The sequence below is a fragment of the Coregonus clupeaformis genome, chromosome 21 (genome assembly GCF_020615455.1).
Source record: "Coregonus clupeaformis isolate EN_2021a chromosome 21, ASM2061545v1, whole genome shotgun sequence".
Lineage (NCBI taxonomy): Eukaryota > Metazoa > Chordata > Actinopteri > Salmoniformes > Salmonidae > Coregonus > Coregonus clupeaformis.
Window position 1 is genome coordinate 7,791,675 of NC_059212.1, and position 17,786 is coordinate 7,809,460.

The window sequence follows — 17,786 nt, forward strand, 5'->3', positions numbered from 1 at the left end:
CCCGATCACTCCCCCTGCCGGTCCTGGCAATAGGACCTCAGAAACCTACCCACTCTCTCCACCTGCCCATTACTCTCGGGGTGAAAACCTGAGGGCAGAGAACAGGGAGGTAATGGGAGCTGCTACCTGTCCAAAGCCCCGGATAAACCTCCGGTAGTAATTGGCAAAACCCAAGAACCGCTGCACTTCCTTCACCGTGGTGGGAGTCTGCCAATTACGCACGGCAGAAACGCGGTCAATCTCCATCTCCACCCCTGACGCGGACAACCGGTGTCCCAGGAAGGAGATGGACTCCTGGAAGAACAGACATTTCTCTGCCTTCACATACAGGTCATGCTCCAACAGTCTACCAAGCACCCGTCGAACCAGGGACACATGCTCGGCTCGCGTAGCGGAGTATATTAGAATGTCATCAATATACACCACTACACCCTGTCCATGCAAGTCCCGGAAAATCTCGTCCACAAACGATTGGAAGACTGAAGGAGCATTCATTAAACCGTATGGCATGACGAGATACTCATAGTGACCCGAGGTGGTACTGAATGCTGTCTTCCACTCATCTCCCTCCCTAATGCGCACCAGGTTGTACGCGCTACTGAGATCCAATTTTGTGAAGAATCGCGCCCCGTGTAATGACTCCGTCATACTAGCAATCAGAGGGAGAGGATAGCTGTATTTGATTGTGTTCTGATTGAGACCACGGTAATCAATACACGGGCGTAAACTCACATCCATCTTCTTCACAAAAAAGAAACTCGATGACGCAGGGGATGTGGACGGCCGTATGTATCCCTGTCTCAGAGATTCGGTGACATATGTCTCCATAGCCGCCGTCTCCTCCTGAGACAGAGGATACACATGACTACGAGGAAGCGCAGCGCCTACTTGGAGGTCTATCGCACAATCCCCCTGTCGATGAGGTGGTAATTGAGTCGCCTTCTTTTTACACAATGCGAGTGCCAAATCGGCATATTCAGGTGGAATGTGCATGGTGGGAACTTGGTTCGGACTTTCCACCGTCGTTGCCCCAACGGAAACACCTACACACCGCCCGGAACACTGATCAGACCATCCCTTGAGAGCCCTCTGTTGCCATGAAATGTTGGGGTCATGAGATGTTAACCAGGGAAGCCCCAACACCACGGGAAACGCAGGAGAATGAATCAAATACAAACAAATTATCTCCTCATGACCCTCCTGCGTTTTCATCCTGAGAGGCGCTGTGACTTCCCTAATCAATCCTGACCTCAAAGGGCGGCTATCTAGGGCAACTGGCGATCGATAAAATTCCCAGCTGCGCCTGAATCTACTAGCGCCTTATGCTGGGAATGAGGAGAAACCTCGGGAAACACCACTTTAATACACATATGCGCAACAGAGAGCTCTGGGTGAAATGGGTGCCTACTCACCTGGAATGACTCATCAGTGCACTGCCTACTGCCTCGATTGCTAGGAGACCCTCCCCAGCACCGACCAGCAGTGTGTCCTCTGCGGCCACAGTTGGTGCAGGGGACGGCCTCTCTCCTGGTCTCTCTCCTGGTCTCCCTAGCTCCAGCACCTCCGAGCTCCATAGGGGTCGGCTCGGAAGTGCTGGGGGATGGAATGGACGGCCCTGAATCCGGACGTCCGTGGGTAGCCAACAGGGTATCCAGGCGAATTGACATGTCCACCAGTTGATCGAAGCTGAGGTTGGTGTCCCTGCAGGCCAATTCCCGACGCACGTCCTCCCTCAGGCTACATCTGTAGTGGTCGATGAGGGCCCTCTCATTCCATCCCGCGTTGGCAGCCAGCATCCGGAAGTCCAGTGCGAACTCCTGTGTGCTCCTCCTCCCCTGTCTGAGGTGGAATAGACGCTCACCCGCCGCTTTACCCTCTGGTGGATGATCGAATACTGCCCTGAAGCGGAGGGTGAACTCCGCATAGTTGACAGTAGCGGCGTCTATTCCCCCCCACTCGGCGTTGGCCCACTCCAGCACCTTGCCGGACAGACAGGAGATGAGGGCGGACACGCTCTCGTATCCCGAGGGCACCGGGTGGATGGTTGCCAGGTAGAGTTCAACCTGGAGCAGGAAACCCTGACACCCGGCAGCTGTGCCATCATAAGCCCTCGGGAGCGAGAGCCGAATCCCACTGGACCCTGGAGGTGAAGCGATGGGCATCGCCGATGGTGGTGGTGTCGTCGGAGGAGGTGTATGCAGACCTCCTCTTTCCCATCGCACCATAGTGCTCACCACCCATTCCATGGCGGTGCCGAGAGCCTGGATCATGGCCGCTTGTCGTTCGACACGTTCCTCCATTGATCCAGCTGGCACCGCCGCTCCTGCTGACTCCATGTGTGGTGTGTGATTCTGTCAGGCTGACGTGTATGCGGTAATGAAGTCAAGCGCAGGACACCGAGCTACTGGCAGACGTACTTTACTGAACACAGTATAGAAAGTACAAAACCAAAAAAAACTCCTAACAGGGAGGAAACAATACTAGCACACAACAGCTTGCCGACCTCACGAAAAACAATCACACACAATAAACTATGAGAGACAGGGGTATTTAAAGGGAATACAATGCAACATTATAGGAAACAGGTGTAAACAATAAAGACCAAACAAGACAAACACCGAAACATAGATCGGTAGCAGCTAGTACTCCGGGGACGACAAACGCCGAAGCCTGCCCGAGCAAGGAGGAGGAGCAGCCTCGGCTGAATCCGTGACACCTGCATTGGCGGTTTGAAGAGCCAGGCAGAGCCGGGCAAAAATCTAACACCAAACAAGTGTGCTGAAGGACAGCCCTGAATATATATATGTATGTATGTATGTATGTATGTATGTATGTATGTATGTATGTATGTATGTGTGTATGTGTGTGTGTGTGTGTGTGTGTGTGTGTGTGTGTGTGTGTGTGTGTGTGTGTGTGTGTGTGTGTGTGTGTGTGTGTGTGTGTGTGTGTGTGTGTGTGTGTGTGTGTGTGTGTGTGTGCGCGTGTCCTCATGTGCCCTCATGTGCCCTCTCATATCAGTAACTGACCTTCACAGATAGCGACTCTGGCAGACCAGCCTGCTGCCATGCAATTCCGTACTTTGGAGCCCACAATGTAATGTCTGAAAACAAGGACTGAATAGTCAACTCAAATAGAAAAAAGAAGGTTCTAAATAAAGAAAACGGTTTCAATCACTTCCTTCATATATGGTACCCCTACTTCTGAAAACAATGTTGATTTTTAGATCTATATAGAACATTTAGCTGTACCATATATGAAGCAAGTAATTTTTTCTGAAAATAATAAGGGTTCATTGAGGTTCTATATAGAACATTTAGCTGTGATATAACATGATGCATGCAAACCTACTGGAGAGAAGTTCCCGTGAGTGTAGGACAACTCTACCAGTAAATCTACTGGAGAGTAGGCCCTGTCCTGTGAGTGTAGGACAACTCTACTAGTAAATCTACTGGAGAAAAGGCCATTTCCTGTGAGTGTAGGACAACTCTACTAGTAAATCTACTGGAGAGAAGGCCATTTCCTGTGAGTGTAGGACAACTTTACTAGTAAATCTACTGGAGAGAAGGTCCTTTCCCAATCAAAATAAAAGATTAAGATGGGCAGTCTGAGATATGGCTTTTTCTTTGCAACTCTGCCTAGAAGGTCACCATCCCGGAGTCACCTCTTCACTGTTGACGTTGAGACTGGTGTTTTACGGATACTATTTAATGAAGCTGCCAGTTGAGCAACTGTGAGGCGCCTGTTTCTCAAACTAGCCACTCTAATGTATTTGTCCTCTTGCTCAGTTGTGCACCGGGGCCTCCCACTCCTCTTTCTATTCTGGTTAGAGCCAGTTTGCGCTGTTCTGTGAAGGGAGTAGTACACAGCATTGTACGAGATCTTCAGTTTCTTGGCAATTTCTCGCATGGAATAGCCTTAATTTCTCAGAACAAGAATAGACTGACGAGTTTCAGAAGAAAGTTATTTGTTTCTGGCCATTTTGAGCCTGTAATCGAATCCACAATTGCTGATGCTCCAGATACTCAACTAGTCTCAAGAAGGCCAGTTTTATTGCTTCTTTAATCAGCACAACAGTTTTCAGCTGGGCTAACATAATTGCAAAATGGTTTTTTAATGATCAATTAGCCTTTTAAAATGATAACCTTGGATTAGCAAACACAACGTGCCATTGGAACACAGGACTGATGGTTGCTGATAATGGGCCTCTGTACGCCTTTGTAGATATTCCATAAAAAATCAGCAGTTTCCAGCTACAATGGCCATTTACAACATTAACAATGTCTACACTGTATTTCTGATCAATTTGATGTTATTTTAATGGACAAACAAATTGCTTTTCTTCCGAAAACAAGGACATTTCTAAGTGACCCCAAACTTTTGAACGGTAGTGTATACAGTTGAAGTTGGACATTTACATACACCTTAGCCAAATACATTTAAACTCAGCTTTCACAATTCCTGACATTTAATCCTAGTACAAATTCCCTGTTTTAGGTCAGTTAGGATCACCACTTTATTTTAAGAATGTGAAATGTCAGAATAATAGTAGAGAGAATGATTTATTTCAGCTTTTATTTCTTTCATCACGTTCCCAGTGATTCAGAAGTTTACATACAATCAATTTTCTGAGGTCTTGGCTGATTTCTTTTGATTTTCCCATGATATCAAGCAAAGAGCACTGAGTTTGAAGGTAGGCCTTGAAATACATCCACAGGTACACCTCCAATTGACTCAAATTATGTCAATTAGCGTATCTGAAGCTTCTAAAGCCATGACATCATTTTCTGGAATTTTCAAGCTGTTTAAAGGCACAGTCAACTTAGTGTATGTAAACTTCTGACCCACTGGAATTGTGATACAGTGAATTATAAGTGAAATAATTTGTCTGTAAACATTTGTTTGAAAAATTACTTGTGTCATGCACAAAGTAGATGTCCTAACCGACTTGCCAAAACTATAGTTTGTTAACAAGAAATTTGTGGAGAGGTTGAAAAACAAGTTTTAATGACTCCAACCTAAGTGTATGTTTCCTTCCAACTTCATCTGTATATATATATATATATACAGTGCATTGGGAAAGTATTCAGACCCCTTCACTTTTTCCACTTTTTGTTACGGTACAGCCTTATTTTAAAATGGATTAAATACATTTTCTTCCTCATCAATCTAAACACAATACCCCATAATGACAAAGTGAAAACAAGTTTTTAGAAATGTTTGCAAAAAAACCAGAAATACCTTATTTACATAAGTATTCAGACCCTTTGCTATGAGACTCGAAATTGAGCTCAGGCGCATCCTGTTTCCATTGATCATCCTTGAGATGTTTCGACAACTTGATTGGAGTCCACCTGTGGTGAATGCAATTGATTGGACATGATTTGGAAAGACACACACCTGTCTATATAAGGTCCCACAGTTGACAGTGCATGTCAGAGCAAAATACAAGCCATGAGGTCGAAGGAATTGTCCGTAGAGCTCCGAGACAGAATTGTGTCGAGGCACAGATTTGGGGAAGGGTACATTTCTGCAGCATTGAAGGTCCCCAAGAATACAGTGGCCTCCATAATTCTTCAATGGAAGAAGTTTGAAACCACCAAGACTCTTTCTAGAGCTGTCCGCCTGGCCAAACTGAGCAATCGGGGGAGAAGGACCTTGGTCAGGGAGCTCTGACAGAGCTCCAGAGTTCCCTCTGGAGATGGGAGAACCTTCCTGAAGTACAACCATCTATTCAGTACTCAACCAATCAGGCCTTTATGGTAGAGTTGCCAGACGGAAGCCACTCCTCAGTAAAAGGCACATGACAGCCCGTTTGGAGTTTGCCAACAGGCACCTAAAGGACTCAGACCATGAGAAACAAGATTCTCTGGTCTGATGAAACCAAGATTGAACTCTTTGGCCTGAATGCCAAGCGTCACGTCTGGAGGACAGCTGGCACCATCCCTATGGTAAAGCATGGTGGTGGCAGCACCATGCTGTGGGGATGTTTTTCAGCGGCAGGGACTGGGGGGCTAGTCAGGATCGAGGGAAAAATGAACGGAGCAAAGTACAGAGAGGTCTTTGATGAAAACCTGATCTAGAGCGCTCTGGACCTCAGACTGGGGCGAAGGTTCATCTTCCAACAGGACATTGACCCTAAGCACACAGCCAAGACAACGCAGGATTGGCTTCGGGACAAGTCTCTGAATGTCCTTGAGTGGCGCAGCCAGAGTCCGGACTTGAACCTGATCGAACATCTCTGGAAAGACCTGAAAATAGCTGTGCAGCGACGCTCCCCATCCAACCTGACAGAGCTTGAGAGGATCTGCAGAGAAGAATGGGAGAAACTCCCCAAATACAGGTGTGCCAAGCTTGTAGCGTCATCCCCAAGAAAAATCAAGGCTGTAATCGCTGCCAAAGGCGCTTCAACAAAGTACTAAGTAAAGGGTCTGAATACTTATGTAAATGTGATATTTCCGTTTTTGTTTTTTTATACATTTGCAAACATTTCTAAACCTGTTTTTGCTTTTTCATTATGGGGTATTGTGTATAGATTGATGAGGGGGAAAAAAACAATTTGATCCATTTTAGAATAAGGCTGTAACATAACAAAATGTGGGGTCTGAATACTCTCTGATTGCACTGTATATATAGTGTAGGCTACAGTAGGCTACAAAATCAACTTTCCAGTGACACTGACTCACCCAATGATGAAGATGCAGCATAGGCTACTCACCGGTGATGGCTGATGCACTGGTGCCAATATCTCAAGATAAACTACTTTTAAAAACATTGCTGTTTGCTCAGAATCGCTCAAAAGTAGTTGAGATTTTTTTGGGGCAGCTTCTACAGACAGATTAGTTTTCTCTTTTCAGCAGTAGGCATTTGCTTTCCAAACAGTAGGCCTAGGTTTCTCTCACGATTGTATTTTGAAATTTGAGAGAGGCAAACTGACAGCCACAACCAACCATATAAATATAATCCATAGATCGCAGTTCCCATTCAAGTCAGGACTGGCTGCCATTGCTAGCGTACCCATGAGTTTAATAGTCAAAGTGCCAGAGTTAGAGGTTCCAAAATACTTCTATGGATTATCTATGGCCACAACGCAACAAGCTGTTCTATATTTGGCGTGCGTGCTGCCCAAATGTCGGTCTTCCTGACTGTAAATCCTTGTGATAAAACTTAATCCAGAAGCTATTGATCCTCTGTAACTAAATGTTCAGACAGGAGTAAAACATGTTTGAAAAAAATACAAAATATATAGCCTAATTTTGCTAAATTATTTCAATTTATCCTGGGGTGCTGCAGCCCCCCTACTTCCTGGTGAGAGGGAGAAGAGCATCTGTCTATAGACAAAGTAGAGGTAGAGATCTTCTCTGGTTGGGAATGAGACAGTAGATGGCAGTACTGCACAAAAAGTGTGTGTGTGTGTGTGTGTGTGTGAGAGAGAGAGAGAGAGAGAGAGACGTCAAATCACAAGGCATGACCATTGATCACGCACGCACACACGCACACACGCACACGCACACACACACCCTGGTTAAGTGGTTAGGGCGGGACTGTGTGTGCGTATTAGGCTGGGGATGCAACATGGCTGAGTTGAGGACCATCGACAGATGATGATCAGCGACCCTGCACGCACTGTGTTTGGGGGCGTTAACCTCCACTTCACCAGACACGCCCGCTTCCCTTCTAGCTGAGTTCACTCGTATTCGGTTACCGGAGACTTTCAGAAGTGATTCCTTTGACAAGGAAAGACCAAGAGACCGCAAATCACTCCCGAAAGGACAGGAGCCAAGAACGGATCTATAGCCTGGAGGAGGTTCCTTGCTTCGGTCTCCTCACGCGCTCCTTTTATCTGAGAACTGAAAGAGATTTCTGAAAAAAATCAACAACAGTAGGCTAGATGAAGAAATAAAACTTGTTTGATTGGGGAATGCCTATTTGCCTTCTCTAAAATGTTGGCTCTTTCTTGAAGTGAAGTTTAATGATTTCTGGGAGCGCTCCTTGGCTCCCCCTCGTCACTTTCACTTGATGGTCTAGGAGGACTTTTCTTCTTCACAAGAGTTGTTGACGCAAAGGTCACTAACCCCTGGACGTTGACAGCTCCCTTTCTCCATCCACTAGCAGACCCTCATCTCGTTCATATTTCTCTTTCTCTCTCGCTCTCTCTAGTTTCTGAGAGAAAACGACAAAAGAAGTGAGAAACATTACGCCACTTGTGCCCTAACCATCTCTATCGCCATCTGTGTGATAAAAAGTCACGGGGAAGGAAGGAAAAGGAAGCGAGAGAGAGGGGGAAATAGTGATTGACGGCAGGAGGAACAGTGTGTTTTGATGTTTGGGATCCAGGAGAACATCCAGAGGAGCGGGAGTGTTATGAAAGAAGAGCCCATGGTGGCCGGGATGAATGCGGCGCGGAGCTGGATGCAGGGCGCCGGGCTGCTGGACGCCAACACAGCCGCCCAGAGGTAAGCCCGACGTGGCTAGCTGGTCAGCACTGGCCCCTGCGAATGGAGAGGAGATAGATTGGAGGTCTCTATCCCAGCTCGGTTATCTGACACGGACCACATGTGTTTAGGGACAGCATTGTGCTCCCAATGGACTGTTGGTTTCCTTTTCTAGGCATATAGCCTAATATTGACTTGGGATATTTGATTATAGCTTTTGCATAAAGGCTTTATGTCTGTGATTGAAGCTAGACTATAGCATAGCCTACATAATGTTTTTATTTCTGTTTCTGTAGGCTCTTAGCTAGTAGCCTATAAAATCAATCAAAATAAACACTATATCCAAAGGATTTAAACATGTCAGACCCAGGCCTAGTTTTACAGCCTTTATTGGCACTGATTTATTTATAATGAAACGTCAATAATTATAACGCAGTAAAACAATAATACAACCACTATTTTTGAGACATGTTGATGATTACAGTCCGTTCGACAAAAAGGTCCCCGAATATAGCATAGGATATCCATGTAGCGACCAAATCCAAACTATTCATATAGGCTAAGGCTATACTTTGACAATTTGTAAATATATTTTTTTGACCCATAACTATTTTCAGACATTTGCAAATGACCCGATGGAAATATGACATTTCAGCCTGAATATATTTTCAAAATTGGTTAAAATGTACAATAAAAATCAAAATATATTGACAATTTCGGGGGCCAGTACTTTTGTGTTTTACTCTTTTACTTCTAGTTGTTGAAATCATTTGTGAACGAATTCAGTGGCATCCCATGTGAAAGTTGTGCTAACGGGGGTTGGTGCTACTTGTATCCGCAGCGGAGTGGCCCTGGCCCGGGCACATTTCGAGAAGCAACCGCCCTCAAACCTCCGCAAGTCCAACTTCTTCCACTTCGTGCTGGCTCTGTACGACAGACAAGGGCAGCCGGTGGAGATAGAGAGAACCAGCTTCGTTGGATTTGTTGAAAAGGAAAAGGTGAGTTTTCCCAAAACATTATATATTGATTTGACACCTGCAACAGTTTATTTAAATACACGAGGCTTATTAATATATTGCTTAATTTATTACTACAATTAACAATACAAATGTTGTCTTACAATAATTTGTATAGATATGGTTTAGAGTTTTTTTTTATATTAGTTTGGACCACATGGAAGGAATCCGCTATCCAAGTTGTTAGATTCGATGCTTTACGTTGTATTTATTATTCAAATCTCTGTGCGCTTCGATCATATGCTCATATTCCAGCGTTTTAACACAAAATTGTAGCATAACTTATTGCTATTGACAATATTATAGCATTAAACGTTTTGAATTATTTATGCAAGTCTGCAAGTGTCCCCAGCCAATCCTTTAGACATGCAATTTTATTTTAGTAGGCTATTGTTCCAGTATTAAAATATAATCTATTTGATTAAATACAAATATAATTTATTAGTAGGGTATTATAAGCCGGAGTCCTGTAGCCTACCTAAAGTCATTTCACTTGTATATGGCACTAAGGCACTGAAGTCATTCCCATGAGTTCTATTTATCATGGGACGTTTTTTGAAAATGATTTACCTATCGTTTTTTAAAGTTATTATATCGTTTCTGATATTGATATTGAAATATGTATTTGGTACATTTAAAGATAATGTTTTGGCCTTTTGTAAATATGTGTGTGTAGTGGGTTTTGCTCTCTGTGACCTGACTGAGTGTGTGTGTGTTGGCAGGAAACGTCAGGGGAAAATACCAACAATGGGATACATTACAGGCTACAGCTCCTATACAGCAATGGTACGGTCAACACACACACACACACACACACACACACACACACACACACACACACACACACACACACACACACACACACACACACAGAGAGAGAGATTTATTACATACCAATCCACCAGGGAATTCTAATGCAATACAATTCATTTGAATAAACCATATGGGATTTTAAAAAATGACAGTAAATGTAAATGTTTTATTGACATATGAAAATAACACTGATTGTTATTATTATTTAAAAAATTAATTTAATGTAAGTATTAGTATTAGCCAATTAATGTTATAATGTTTTTATATCTACTTTTTTTACAAAGAGTTTATTCAATAGTCTATATCAGGTATAGTTTGGACTTATGTCTGTGGCTCTACAAACAATGGCCTTCTATCTGTTTTAACATGAACCAATCCAGAAAATTATATTTGAATTTAATCTGAAACTGAAATGACCATTAGGTCTATGTTTCTGCGCACATTCGCGAACACTAACAGCATACATACATACATACATACATACATACATACATACATACATACATACATACATACATACATACATACATACATACATACATACATACAGTGCACACATTGAGTACAAAACATTAGGAACACCTGATCTTTCCTTGACATAGACTGACCAGGTGAATCCAGACGAAAGTTATTATCCCTTATTGATGTCACTTGTTAAATCCACTTCAATCAGTGTAGATGAAGGGGAGGAGACAGGTTAAAGAAGGATTTTCCTAATGTTTGGTATACTCAGTGTGTAGGCTAACTATCTTTGTCTCTCGATGTATATCTCTAACATCTCTCTTTACTGTATATCTCTCTCTCTCTTCACTGTATATCTCTCTCTCTTTACTGTATATCTCTCTCTTTACTGTATATCTCTCTCTTTACTGTATATCTCTCTCTTTACTGTATCTCTCTGTTTACTGTATCTCTCTCTCTCTCTCTCTTTACTGTATATCTCTCTCTCTTTACTGTATATCTCTCTCATTACTGTATATCTTTCTCTCTTTACTGTATTTCTCACTCTCTGTCTGTAGGTATCAGGACAGAACAGGAATTTTACGTGCGCCTCATCGATTCCATGACCAAACAGGTACCATCTCTTTCATGAAAGGCGATAGTGTGTGTGTGTGTGTGTGTGTGACACTCACAGGTCTGAGAGCATGTAGTGTGGTTGGCGAGAGGTGAAACTGGACTGAGGATGTTGGAAGAAGTGCTGGAAGGGCCAGATGCTGTACTATACTACAGTCTGGCAGACCAACTGCTCACACAGACACACACACACACACACGTTATATATCTCATGCTACCAGATGAAAACCACTTCGTGTGAGGTTGTAAAGAAGAATCACCACGAGACAAACTGTTTTACTAACAAACCAAACCTCTATTTTTCCTTCCTTCCTTCTCTCTCTCAATTTCTTTCTCTCACTCTCTCTCTCTCTCCAGGCGATCATCTATGAGGGACAGGATAAGAACCCTGAGATGTGTCGGGTTCTACTGACTCACGAGATTATGTGCAGGTAAGACAGATAATGTGTGTTGAGAGAGAGAGAGGGAGACAGAAAAAAGAAAGAGAAAGAAGAAAAGAAAGAGAGAGAGGGATTATGCAAACATAAATTCTCAGCGTGTGTGTGTGTGTCTCCCCTGGGTACAGTCAGATGATCGGTTTATTCAGAAACGGCTTGTCAGTCTGCTTCCCCCTCCTCTCTACCCAGAAAGCAACTCTCCCCAGGTCCAGTGGGACCACAGCATGACCCAGTTCTGAGAGAGTGAAAGAGAGAGAGAGAGATTGGGGGAGGGAGAGGCAGAGGAAGGGAGGGGGAGAGGAAAGAGAGAGAACGAGATGCACTATACAGTTGAAGTCGGAAGTTTACATACACCTTAGCCAAATACATTTAAACTCAGTTTTTCACAATTCCTGACATTTAATCCTAGTAAACATTCCCTGTCTTACGTCAGTTAGGATCACCACTTTACTTTATGAATGTGAAATGTCAGAATAATAGTAGAGAGAATGATTTATCTCAGCTTTTATTTCTTTCATCACATTCCCAGTGGGTCAGAAGTTTACATACACTCAATTAGTATTTGGTAGCATTGCCTTTAAATTGTTTAACTTGGGTCAAACGTTTCGGGTAGCCTTTCACAAGCTTCCCACAATAAGTTGGGTGAATTCTGGCCTATTCCTCCTGACAGAGTGTCACGCCCTGGCTCTGGGGACTATGTTATGTTGAGCCAGGGTGTGTAAGTCTATGTTTAATTTTCTATGTTGGGCTGAGTGACTCCCAATCAGAGGCAACGAGTGTCAGCTGGGTGTCTCTGATTGGGAGCCATATTTAACTGTTTGTCTTGCACTTTGTGTTTTGTGGTTTCTTGTTCCTTTTGGTTGTGTATCGAAGGACTTCACGTTTCGTTCTTTGTTTTGATCGTGTGATCAGTTGAATAAATATAATATGTTCACCCGCAACGCTGCGCCTTGGTCCTCTCTGTTCGACGAGCGTGACACAGAGCTGGTGTAACTGAGTCAGGTTTGTAGGCCTCCTTGCTCACAAGCGCTTTTTCAGTTCTGCCCACACATTTTCTATAGGATTGAGGTCAGGGCTTTGTGATGGCCACCCCAATACCTTGACTTTGTTGTCCTTAAGCCATTTTGCCACAACATTGGAAGTATGCTTGGGGTCATTGTCCATTTGGAAGACACATTTGCGACCAAACTTTAACTTCCTGACTGATGTCTTGAGAAGTTGCTTCAATATATCCACATAATTTTCCTTCCTCATGACGTCCCTCCTGCAGCAAAGCACCCCCACAGCATGATGCTGCCACCCCCGTACTTCACGGTTGGGATGGTCATTATGGCCAAACAGTTATATTTTTGTTTCATCAGACCAGAGGACATTTCTCCAAAAAGTACGATCTTTGTCCCTACGGTTTGCAGTTGCAAACCGTAGTCTGGCTTTTTTATGGCGGTTTTGGAGCAGTGGCTTCTTCCTTGCTGAGCAGCCTTTCAGGTTATGTTGATATAGGACTCGTTTACTGTGGATATAGATACTTTTGTACCTGTTTCCTTCAGCATCTTCACAAGGTCCTTTGCTGTTGTTCTGGGATTGATTTGCACTTTTCAAACCAAAGTACATTCATCTCTAGGAGACAGAACGCGTCTCCTTCCTGAGCGGTATGACGGCTGCGTGGTCCCATGGTGTTTATACTTGTGTACTATTGTTCGTACAGATGAACGTGGTACCTTCAGGCGTTTGGAAATTGCTCCCAAGGATGGACCAGACTTGTGGAGGTCTACAATTGTTTTTCTGAGGTCTTGGCTGATTTCTTTTGATTTTCCCATGATGTCAAGCAAAGAGGCACTGAGTTTGAAGGTAGGCCTTGAAATACATCCACAGGTACACTTCCAATTGACTCAAATTATGTCAATTAGCCTATCAGAAGGTTCTAAAGCCATGACATAATTTTCTGGAATTTTCCAAGCTGTTTAAAGGCACAGTCAACTTAGTATATGTAAACGTTTGGCCCACTGGAATTGTGATACAGTGAATTATAAGATAAATAATCTGTCTGTTAACAATTGTTGGATAAATTACTTGTGTCATGCACAAAGTTGATGTCCTAACCGACTTGCCAAAACTATAGTTTGTTAACAAGAAATTTGTGGAGTGGTTGAAAAACAAGTTTTAATGACTCCAACCTAAGAACTTCCGACTTCAACTGTATATATGGACACCCCTTCAAATGAGTGGATTCAGCTATTTCAGCACACAGCCATGCAATCTCCGTTGACAAACATTGGCAGTAGAATGGCTTTACTGAAGAGCTCAGTGACTTTCAACGTGGCACCGTCATAGGATGCAACCTTTCCAACAAGTCAGTTTGTCAATTTTCTACCCTGCTAGAGCTGCCCCTGTCAACTCTAAGTGCTGTTATTGTGAAGTGGAAATGTCTAGGAGCACCAACGGCTCAGCTGTGAAGTGGTAGGACATACAAGCTCACAGAACGGGATCGCCGAGTGCTGAATCGCGTAGCGTGTACAAATCGCCTGTCCTCGGTTGCAACACTTACTACTGAGTTCCAAACTGCCTCTGGAAGCAACATCAGCACAATAACTGTTAGTCGGGAGCTTCATAAAATGTGTTTCCATGGCCGAGCAGCCTAAGATCACCATGCGCAATGCCAAGTGTCGGCTGGAGTGGTGTAAAGCTCGCCGCCATTGGATTCTGGAGCAGTGTTCTCTGGAGTGATGAATCACGCTTCACCATCTGGCAGCCCGATGGACAAATCTGTGTTTGGCGGATGCTACGCTACCTGCCCCAATGCCTAGTGCCGACTGTAAAGTTTGGTGGAGAAGGAATAATGGTCTGGGACTGTTTTTCATGGTTCGGGCTAGGCCCCTTAGTTCCAGTGAAGGGAAATCTTAACGCTACAGCATACATTGACATTCTAGACGATTCTGTGCTTCCGACTTTGTGGCAACAGTTTGAGGAAGGCCCTTTCCTGTTTCAGCATAACAATGCCCCCGTGCACAAAGCGAGGCCCATACAGAAATGGTTTGTCGAGATCAATATGGAAGAACTTGACTGGCCTGCACAACCCCATTGAATACCTTGAGTAATCTCTATCTCTCTCTCTCCCCTCTCCTTCTCTCTCTCTCTCTCTCTCTCTCTCTCTCTCTCTCTCTCTCTCCCCCTCCTTATCTCTTTATTTCTCTCTCCCCTCTCCCTATCTCTCTCTCTCCTCTCTCCCTGTCTATCTCTCTCTCCCTATCTCTCTCTCTCCCCTCTCCCTATCTCTCTCTCCCCTCTCCCTATATGTCTCTCCCTTCTCCCTATCTCTCCCTCTCCCCATCTCTCTCCATATCTCTCCCCCCTCTCTCTCTCTCGCTCTCCTTCCATCCCTCCGTCAGTCGGTGTTGTGATAAGAAGAGTTGTGGCAACAGAAACGAGACGCCATCTGACCCCGTCATCATTGACAGGTAAGCGGGCTCCACCCCTTTCACCTGTCCAGGTTGTCATGGTGATGTACCTGTGTATACCACTATGCTGCTCAGGGTTGCTTCTGTCAAGTCTTGGTTGTTATGTTTAGTTGTCTCAGTGAAACAAGCTGAACCTCCAGCCCATACTGTACCTGTATCAGTCTCAGTGAAACAAGCTGAACCTCCAGCCCATACTGTACCTGTATCAGTCTCAGTGAAACAAGCTGAACCTCCAGCCCATACTGTGCCTGTATCAGTCCTCCTAACAACCCATGCTGTACCTGTATCAGTCCTCCTAACAACCCATGCTGTACCTGTATCAGTCCTCCTAAAAATCCTCCCTCATTAGTTGACTTTGCTTTACAACCTCCATCCTGTGGTTTTGCTGCAGTGGCCTGTTTCTCAATAATGACTCTTAACGATACCACACTAATTAGCCAACCACTCCCATTACTCTTCCAGAAGTGTGTGTGTGTGTGTGTGTGCTTGCCTGGCTAATTATCCTGTAAAACATAATCATGTCCATTAATTATTGTTATTTATTGTTTTATTTATTGTTATTTATTGTTAAAGCGAATTATTGTTAGTTTATTGTGTTACTATTTCCTTTTTTTATTTAGCAAAATGTTAAAAACGTTTTAACTCTGCATTGTTGGGAAAGGGCTCATGAGTAAGGATTTCATGGTAAAGGGTACACCTGTTGTATTCGGCGGAAGTGACAAATACAATTTTATTTGATTTGATTTGAAACACGAGCCCTTAACGAGCACTTATTTAACCTCTACGGGATCGGTGTCCCGTATACGGGACGGTTGAGCTAATGTGTGCTAATGTGATTAGCATGACTGTTGTAAGTAACAGCAAACTTTCCAGGACATAGACATGTCTTATATGGGCAGAAAACTTAAATTCCTGTTAATCTAACTGCACTGTCCAATTTACGGTAGCTATTACAGTGAAAAAATACCATGCTATTGTTTGAGGAGAGTGTACAACAACAAAAAACGTATCACGGCAACTGGTTTGATACATTCACCTCTGAAGGTAATTCAGTAATCTTGCTCTGATTTGTCATCCTAAGGGTCCCAGAGATAAAATGTAGCATAGTGTTGTTTGATAAAATCCATTTTTATATTCAAATGTAGGAACTGGGTTCTACAGTTTGAACCCCTGCTATCTCTGGCTCTACACCCACCCCGCCCGGTCATCTAGATGTGTGAAAGTTAGTGTATAAGCTAATGATCCATCATGTATGACATTCCTGGGAGTGTGTAAACTTACATTTTGTATTACCATATCATTTTTGAATGTTCTCTATAGTTATGTACTTGAAAATGTATCAATTGACCAATTCGGTACATTTGGGCAGACTTGATACAAAATAGTCCAGTATTGAATGCTTCACTGGATCAATCCGAAACTTTGTATTATCTTTTACCAGATCTAATGTGTTATATTCTCCTACATCAATGTCACATTTCCACAAACTTCAAAGTGTTACCTTTCAAATGGTATCAAGAATATGCATATCCTTGCTTCAGGTCCTGAGCTACAGGCAGTTAGATTTGGGTATGTCATTTTAGGCGAAAATGTAGTTTGTTTGCTTGTTTGTGGAAATGCTGAATAGGCTACTACAACTGCTAAGAATATAGTGGTGCAAAATGAGCAAGCAAGTATATCCTCCTCTCTCATTGTTTCTCTCTCTCCATCTCTCTCTATCTCTCCTGTCCTCTCTTTTCTCACCTGACCTATTTTCTAATCCAGGAGGTGTGATGGAGATGAAAGGAGGAAAGATTGTTTTACTGTGTCCTAATTTGATGTTAGCTATTGTTGCCCTCACACCTGAGCCTCAGCCCAGTGGGCCAACAGCACAGCACAGCCCAACACAGCCCAACGCAGCCCAACACAACACAGCCCAACACAGCACAACACAACACAGCCCAACACAGCCCAACACAACACAACACAGCCCAACACAACACAGCACAGCCCAACACAGCACAACACAACCCAACACAGCACAGCCCAACACAGCACAGCACAACACAACACAGCACAGCACAGCACAGCACAACACAGCCCAACACAGCACAACACAACACAGCCCAACACAGCCCAACACAACACAACACAGCCCAACACAACACAGCACAGCCCAACACAGCACAACACAACCCAACACAGCACAGCCCAACACGGCACAACACAACACAGCACAGCCCAACACAGCCCAACACACCCCAACACAGCCCAACACAGCACAGCACAACACAACACAGCCAAACACAGCCCAACACAGCACAGCCCAACACAGCACAGCACAGCACAACACTGCCCAAAACAGCCCAACACAGCACAGCCCAACACAGCACAGCCCAACACAGCCCAACACAGCCCTACTCACTATTTTTTAGCTACTTTGGAACTACTTAGCATGTTAGCTAACCCTTCCCCTAACACTAGCACTAACCTTAACCCTTAACCCTTTAACCTAACCTAAACCCTAACCGTAACCCTAACCTTAACCCCTAACCCTAATCCCTAGCCTAGCTAATGTTA

General features: G+C 43.9%; 1 protein-coding gene across 3 annotated transcripts in view; it reads left to right on the top strand.

Moving 5' to 3' along the window:
• Positions 1-7,565: 7,565 nt before the first annotated feature.
• Positions 7,566-17,786, top strand: part of LOC121532942 (transcription factor COE1-A-like) — a 67,917-nt gene continuing 57,696 nt past the window's right edge. For all 3 annotated transcript variants that reach the window (XM_041838725.2, XM_041838728.2, XM_041838734.2), the window contains exons 1-6: positions 7,566-8,453; positions 9,274-9,430; positions 10,171-10,234; positions 11,281-11,336; positions 11,693-11,766; positions 15,159-15,227. In XM_041838725.2, the coding sequence (XP_041694659.1) occupies positions 8,320-8,453; positions 9,274-9,430; positions 10,171-10,234; positions 11,281-11,336; positions 11,693-11,766; positions 15,159-15,227 (554 nt within the window). In that variant the 5' untranslated portion in view covers positions 7,566-8,319. The remainder of the gene's footprint in view (positions 8,454-9,273; positions 9,431-10,170; positions 10,235-11,280; positions 11,337-11,692; positions 11,767-15,158; positions 15,228-17,786) is intronic.